Raw genomic sequence first — 8,705 nt, forward strand, 5'->3', positions numbered from 1 at the left:
TTGGCACTTTTTAAATTTTTTGGCCCCCAACCACATGATTATTTCGAAAAATATTATGATGACATTGAGTTTTTGATCACATTATTGTATTTAGTGGATTGGTAAATGATTAAAGTAAGTGTATAATTTTCTTTCTTAAGGGGTGAAATAAATTATTTCAACGAAAGAATGATTAGTTAAAAGAAAGATAGATACAAAGTCACCAAGTTCAATGTAATCCAAGTGGAATCCATGACAACAGATGTATGAATTCTCGTTGTAGGTATTTAATTGACCGTCATAGTCCACATGCAATTCATTTAGCCAAATCACATAAAAGCAGGTATTTATCATGGTTCCATAGAAATTTCTTATATTTATCTAAATTATATGAAAGAAAACATTTCTCAAGTATAATATCAAATTGATAAACACACATTAACTCAACACACAAATATGCATATAAATAAATGTGTATTTAGTTATAGTATTGTTAGAAAATGCTCTTATCTCAGCAAACTTCCTAAGTAAACCGGTGTAAATAGTTTGGGTGAATAACATAACTTCTATTTTAATCTACCTAATCCTTAGGGTTTTATCCCACTAATGCCTAAAACAAAGTTTAGCACTCTAGCTTTGAAACCTCGATTAAGGTTTTGTTTGGGAGTTTGGAGGGGAGGGGAGAGGAGGGGAGGGTTTTGGAAAAAAGGAAGGAGCAAGTGGAAGAAATAGAAGACATTGGAAGGAGAGGGCTTTGGAGGTTAATTTTTTTACTCATAATAAAAAATCCCCCTCATTTGGGGGAACTCAAAATTGTATTGGCGGAGGGTTTTGGGGGGTTATGGAGGGTTTATATAAATTATTCAAATTCAATCTATGTTATTATAATATTCTTAACATTAAAAGTATATTAATCATAAGTATTAGTTTATCATTCTCTAAAAAACTGTTCTTTCAAAAAATGTGAATTTTTTGTCTATTTTTCTATATATTTCCAACCCCTCAAAGCCCTCCCCTCCCTTCCCCTCCAAACTCCCAAACAAAGCCTAAATTTTTTATCGACACTTAGCCAAAACAAAAGATTTCCACCTTTCTTAATACTATTACACTTTCAATTTTTTTTTTTCAAAGTTAACACTCAAAACATATGATAAATTCTTCGTTTAAAAAAGCATTTTTTATAGCCATTTTGTTCGGAACTTTTTCTCAAATTCTTTTCTAAACTTATAAATATAATTTTTATGACTAAATTTTGATAGAATCTACTATGTGTTTACATCGATAAACAAAACCTTTGAATTAGACAACACTCACAATATCATAGAGAAACAAAATTTATCAAATTGGTACCTCCGATACTCATTTTCTGTCATTAGACAATAACTCAGGTTTTTAAATAAGTGCTAACAAATTCACAAAAATAAAACGAATCTAACTTTTTGAGTCTTTGTCCTATAACTCCAAACCATATGTCCATTTTCATTATTTTGAACACCTAGATTCATTGGTCTACATTTTAGGATGAAATCTCAAACTTAAGTTTTGACCAAGACTTCAATCTCATGGCATATTGTGATGTTGACTACACCGGAGACAAAATAGAAAGAAAAAGTACAAGTGGCGCATGTCAACTCCTTGGGGACACTTTAGTCAGCTGGTTGAAAACAAAATATTATAGCACTATCCACCATATAGGTTGAATACATTTTCGGTGCAAATTGCTGCTCTCAGGTATTATGGATTAGAAATCAGTTAGAAGATTTCTCCCTCAGGTACGCAAATATTCAAATATTATGTGATAATATTAGTGCTATAAGTTTATCAAAGAACCCCATTTAGCATTCCAGATCCAAACATAGAAAAATAAAACATCATTTTATTCGAAATCATGTGAATAAAAAGGAAGTTGAACTCTTATTATCCCACCTTCTAAGTCATTGTTGTGTTGGAGGCTTTTGCATAGAAGAGTGCCAACTGATGAGAACCTTCAAATTAGAGGGTGAGTTATAGCATCTATGTGCTCAAATTGTAACAAAGAAGTTGAGACATTTTTCATCTGTTTTTTGATTGTGCTTTCTGTATCAAATTATGGAACTGGTTGGCAGGATTTTTGAATCTTCATCTTCAACTTACTACTAATCTAGAGGATATCTTGCAAATTTGTGATAGAAGATGGTCCCCTCAGTGCAAAGTGGTAATTCAATTTGTTGTAGTTAATATCATAAATGCCATTTGGTACAGAAGAAACCAAGCTAGATTTCAAGATAAATTCATTCACTGGAAGATTATCATCAACAATATTATATCTTCAGTTCACAGGTCTGGCAATAACACATTAAAATCCTCATCACCTGGCATGAGAGAATCTAGTATATTGAAGAGTTTTAGAGTATCAATTCACCCTCCCAATGCTCCAAAAATCAAAGAAGTCATCTGGTGTCCTCCAATTTTCCATTGGATAAAAGTAAATACTGATGGAGCTGCAACAAAAAATCCTCTTAATGCTTCTGCAGGTGGTATGTTCAGAGATAAAGAGGGAAATTGTCTAGGCAATTTTGCTCAGAACCTAGGAAATGTTAATGCATTTCATGTTGAATTAATGGCTGCTATATATTCTTGCTGTGGAGGTTGCTCAAAGAAAGGGGTTCAACTATCTCTGGCTTGAAACTGACTCTCAACTAGTTTTCTTGGCTCTCAAGTCTTCTTCTAATGTTCCTTGGAATATAAGAAATAGATGGCATAATTGTTTATCTTTTGCTAGAAATATCCATTTTACTTTTTCTCATGTGTATAGGGAGGATAAAGCTTGTGTTGATGGTTTATCCATAAAAGTTAGGTCTCACATTACCTGTTTGTAAATTTTTGAAAAAGGTCTTGGCCTAGTTTCTCTTTTCTTTTCTATACTCCTTTTATTTTGTTTCAATGAATTTGGAATGATGCTCTCTGCATCATTCCCACTTTTTGCTTAAAAAATATATAGCAAAAGTTTATCAAAATTGTGGTGCAGGTTATGGTGGGAAGGCTTGTTAATTTTCCTATGAGAGAAGCCGAACTGACTTGTTATAGCCAGTACTGCCAGTTTTTTCATTTTTATACTTGTACCCCACAAAACTTAATTCTTAAATATGAATGTATTATTCAATTATTGTATTTATTATACTTTCACACAAACCTTTATTTTATGAATTTTTTTAACAAATCCTGATCGTGATAGTCGTTCTCGAAATCCATTTTTTCTTATCCCAATCACTATTCTTCATTTGTAACTCTTCATCCGTTTTCCTTAACCCATGCAAGTTTATATTCAATTATTTAAAAAATTGACTTATTGATTGGAAGGATAAATGGTAAAAAAGAAAGTTTAAGAACAAAATTGTGCTAAACCATTTTAAATAAACATACACACATTTTAAAAAATTCATTATTTAATTGAATATATACAAAACCTTCTCTTAATATTTTTTTTAGCAAAAAACTTTTTCCGAATATTACGTTACTTTAAAGTGAACCGAATATTTTTTTTCAATGTCAAAATAGTTATTTATCAACATAAATTGAGCATGGGGTGAGTATCGAACTAGTTTGGCCTAACCGAAAATGAACTTTGAAGTCATCATCTCAAACCCGGATAAAGTAAATAATAATCTAACAAATTAGTTACTAACATTTGTCTTTAAAAAACGGAAACTGACTATAGTAAATTGACTAGATTGTATGGTGAACCAATTTTCAAATATTAACTTACAGAATTATCTAACACGCCTCAAATATAACTAACCATTGCGGTGGTGAGAAACTATGAAAAGGAAATATTGCAAATCAATTCATCACTTCCTATTGAAATTTTAGATACAGTATTCTGACTTATTGATCTACTAAAAATTTATTGGTTACTTACTTATTTACTAACACTATTAAATTTATTTCTACAAAACTAATTATTCCATATATATATAATTTGGCACAAAACAAAATTGTCTAAATTGGTGGGACAAGTGCATAAACAAGTACACAGTTTGGCACAAAAGGTACCCATTCTTCAATCATAGCCATCAAATATTTTAATAATAATATATCAATGGTGTATTAGAGTTTTTCCCATGATGAGAAAATTAAAAAGTTCTCCCACCATAAATGCCACCCAAATTTCTTAGCATTAGCTGTTTATTCTATCAAAGTAGACACATGCATCAAAACAAACACACAAAGAGAGATGAAACAAAGAATAGTGGAACCTGAAAATATACAAAACAATGGCTTTTTTAAGAACGATTATGTGGAGTTGTGATGTTGACTATGATATACGCATTATCAAGGAGACAAAATAATATAAGCATTATCTTTCAGGAGGTGGCTGCATATTGCAAATGATGAAGTATTGCATGATCACAACTATTTGATCACACCATTTAATTACACACACTTGAAAAAATGTGGAAAGAGAAAAAAATTAAATAATATATATTTCAAAATAATTAGATGATTTTTATTTTTGTCTGACTATGTCTAAATAATTTGTCAGAAAAATTAATTACACAGTTCATCCCTTAACTTAATTTCAGATAATACTTTCGTTCTTTATCTTTTTTTAGTTCTGATTTAGTCCTTTATGTTATAAAATGACAAAAAAAAAAAATGAAAGACAAAAGCGTTACCTAAAAATCCATAATTTGTCTAAATGATTGTGATCATACAAGTATTTTCTCTGGTAAACCGGTGTTAGGAGTAATTTTTTATTCTTGTTCGATAAACCATTAGTACAAAATGATATTTATTAATGTGCTGAAGGGTGATTTTGAAACTAGAATTGTTTTCTTTATAGAAGAAACTAGTAAAGTTATCGTGCAAGAGTACCCAGATAAAAGTAAAATAATGGAAAATCAAAGTGTGACTGAATCCCTATAGTGGAAGACTTTGATTGGTAGATAGATGAATATTAGATAGTTATTTCATACTAGACTAAAAGTCTAAAACAGGTGTTAAGAGCAACTAGGAACACAAAATTAGGCTAGATAAGCAAGAACACCAACTAAAGGTGCAACAGAAGTAGTAGTTGGCTCCCCTAATTGGAAGTCATTCCTACTATCAGTAAAATCATCATTTTGATCTGAACTCACAACTGCTCCTTCTAATATATTAGGGTTTGGTGCATTTTTATTGAACCATTTCTGAATACCATCTTGACATGTAACTGGTGCATTATCATTTTTGATTGATACAATTGATGATCCTCTATGATGAATTTGTTGTGGATAATTTGATCCATATCCCACCATGTAACTCATATTTCTTGGATTAGAACCCAAGATGTAGTCCACCTAAAATGTTACCAAAAAAATGGATTAATTAAAAATTTGAATGTTTGTCAAAAGGTACATATATATATATATATATATATATATATATATATATATATATATATATTAAATATTACTATACACACTTTTAATTTATACATTCAAATTGGATTACCTGAGCTTGAACAAGAGATGTGAGATCAGAAGGACTAACATCACCATCACTACATTTTAGGGTTGCTTGCTTTTTAGACAAGTATTTAGAATAAGTAGCCATTGCAAATGTAGCAGTAGAAACATATTGAATATTAGCCCATGGTTGAAACCATAATAAACCCCCTGGTGTTTTCTCCACATTTTTGGTTGATTTTTGAGCACATGAGCATATGAAGTTTTCTGCATTTGCTTTGTATTCAGTCCAAATCTTTGGAGACTCCTCTTTCCAACCTAAAACAAACTGCATGGCCCAATATAATGGAAAATTTAAGTAGCAAACAAATTTTTTTTTTTAGGAAGTAGCAAACAAATTTTGCATAATGATGTGTAGCAAACCCTAAACAAATATATTATTTCTAAATTACTTTATTATCTATATAAAAAAATTTAAAATCATCACCTTGTAAATTTCTTTAAAAAAAAAAAGTAATTGTGCACCAAGAAATATACCCTTGCAACAAGAATTTGTGCACCAACATACTTGTCATCCCAACTAAACATTGATCTTACACCCCCAATGTCGTCTGCACCTCCAAGGTAATCAAAGTATTTAGCCAAGTCTGTGGCCCTATAAAGCCATGCTGCTGCCCATAGTAATTCATCCTGTTTGTACCAAAAAATTCCCAATTTTCATGTATGTATAAATTAATTTTTTTAGTAATTGTGGTTGCCAATCATTGTAACCATGGCAACTAAATGTTCTCAAATCATTGTTTAGTATATTGAAACAAAATTTCAAAAGATATAAGTAGATCACCTTAAACCCACTACTGGAATATACTTTTGCTGCTGGTGGGATACTATCATGGTATAAGCCTCTAGAATTGTTTGCAAAGTCAAAAAGCTGCAAGAGAAACTAAATTAGAAATTTTCACCAAAAAAGAAAACTTATAAACTATATTTTATTTCTTATTTGTAATAATATACTTTTTGATTTGTAAAAAACAAATAATTTTTACAAAAATAAAACCATACTTGCTTTGCATGATTGCGCAATGAGATTACATAATCCGAGCCCTCCGATAGCAATGCTATGGAAGCAGCAGCCAAAGCAGCAGCAGTTTCAGCAGCAAGATCAGTGCCTGGATGTTCTTCATCGATCTTATAGGAATTTCTAGGTGTTGACATATCCTCTGGTCTTTCCCAACATTGATGGTCTGAATCAGGATCACCAATTTCTCCATATAAAATGTTTGGTTGTGGATGTGCTTTCATCAAGTAATCTGCTCCCCATTTTATGGCTGATAATGCATTTGTATACTCATTGGTTTTTTCAAGTTTGTCCTTGAACTCTATTGTGCTCCATGATAGCATTGTTATGGTAAATGCCATTGGAAATCCTAACTTCAAATTGTCTCCAGCATCATAGTATCCACCCACTAGGTCAACCTAAACACATATAAGAAAGTTATAATTTGTCTAATAATATATATATATATATATATATATATATATATATCATAAGCATTTTCATTATAAAATGAAGGAGAAGTCAAAGGAGTAAAAAAATAGTAATTTACCCCAGCATCTTTGCCATCATTAAGTGCAGAATCCCCTCTCCATGTTACTCTTTGGTTAGGAGGCAACACACCTGAACGTTGTCCCTCAAAAAACAACAAACTTTTTGTGAGTGCTGTTCCATAATCAGCACAAGTAACATTATGAATCAGAGAAAAACAACAAAGGAGAATGAAAATGAAAATATTGTTTAGTGACATTTTGAGGGAAAACTATGATCAAAACAAAAGGAGACAATATGTTTCGGTACTAGAAATTCTTCAGATTATAGACACTAATTTATAGTACGATAAGCGGTTACATAATCCAAATTCGATTCACCAAATAATTCGGAATATTAATTATAATATCTTCAAAATTAAATTAAATTACTAAATGGAGAAAGGAATAATACAAGAAATCCTGATTCTAGACCTTAATTTATAGTATGATTAGCAGTTACATATTCATAATTCGATCAACAAAAAATTTAGAAATATTAATGATATTTTAATTTTTTTTGAGGGACTATGATATTGTTTTTTCGTATAGAGAGGGATTATGATATTTCAATTACCAAAATGGAGAAATCATTAATATATATCCTAAATACACGATACTCTTTTTTTTTTTTTTTTTTTTTTTTTTTTTTTTTGTAAAAAATACATGATACTCTATACACCATTATTTTTGGTAAGATTTCTATATATACTTTATTAGATCAATCTGCTTGGGTGATACAAGGGCGCAAAGATCTTTTCTCCAGCGTTACTTTGTGTTTGGCTAGTATGGAATGAGCGTAATATATACTTTTTAATAATACTCACAGTCCTCTTTCAAAAAAAAAAATTTAAATAATACTCACACTCCTAATGTGGAGCTTATTGAAAAGGTTAAGTTTCATTCACACTGGTGGTTGAGGGCGAATAATGCCGCTTTTGTATATGGTTCTCAGCAGTGGTGGTCGGACCCGTTAATTTGTTTGGATATCGGCTGACTGCGACTTTGTGTAATTGTTTGTCAGGAACTCTGCTTTTTTTTAGCGTCATTTTTAATACGTCTTGTGCTAGAGTGGTGTCTCAGCTAGTGTGAATATATATACCATTTTTGCTTCCTAAAAAAAAAAGTTTATTAGATCAATTCATACATAATTTAGTTTTGAGTATTTTTAAAGAATTCCGTCAAAAACGGTTTTAATATAATAGTATTAGTATTGTGTAAAAAACAATATCCAAAGAATGTACTAGAGAGAGATATATGTTAGTCATATAGTTACTAGTTAGTTAGTGCCTATAAATAGGCTTAAAGTGTCACATTGTAACCAACTTTCTCAATTGTAATAATATTCATTTCCATCAATAAGATACTTTCATAGCTTTTCTCTCATTCCTTCCATGAATGCCATGTTTCCTAACATGGTATCAGAGCAAACTTGGTATCCACCTTGAAGGATATTTTCCGCTGCATTTTCTTTGAGAAAATCCAATTTTCTCAATTTTCCTTTTCTTTCTCTCTCTTCATTTTCTCGAGAAAATCTATTTTTCTCACGTCAGTTTCACTTTCCTTTTCTTGTTCCTTTTTCTCGTTCATTTTTCTTACTGATTCAATTTCTTGCTTTCAAGTCTTTGATTCGGTTTCACCTTCTTGATTGTTGTCTGATCAATTTTCGTTTGCTTTCAGTGAATTTCATTTTCGTTTTTCTAATCGATTGCATTC

The 8,705-nt window shown here is 30.8% G+C and overlaps 1 protein-coding gene across 1 annotated transcript; it reads right to left on the reverse strand.

Moving 5' to 3' along the window:
* Nucleotides 1–4,849: 4,849 nt before the first annotated feature.
* Nucleotides 4,850–7,210, reverse strand: LOC146953666 (endoglucanase 15-like). Its single transcript, XM_085711374.1, has 6 exons — nucleotides 7,013–7,210; nucleotides 6,468–6,881; nucleotides 6,250–6,336; nucleotides 5,943–6,095; nucleotides 5,452–5,733; nucleotides 4,850–5,297 (listed from the first exon to the last, which is right to left on the reverse strand). Exons 1-6 carry the CDS (start codon nucleotides 7,208–7,210, stop codon nucleotides 4,983–4,985), a joined length of 1,449 nt encoding a protein of 482 aa, XP_085567500.1. The 3' UTR covers nucleotides 4,850–4,982.
* Between the last annotated feature and the right edge of the window lie 1,495 nt (nucleotides 7,211–8,705).

The sequence above is a fragment of the Medicago sativa genome, chromosome 1 (assembly GCF_051527215.1).
Source record: "Medicago sativa cultivar Bolivia chromosome 1, Bolivia_mono, whole genome shotgun sequence".
Classification (NCBI taxonomy): Eukaryota; Viridiplantae; Streptophyta; class Magnoliopsida; order Fabales; family Fabaceae; genus Medicago; species Medicago sativa.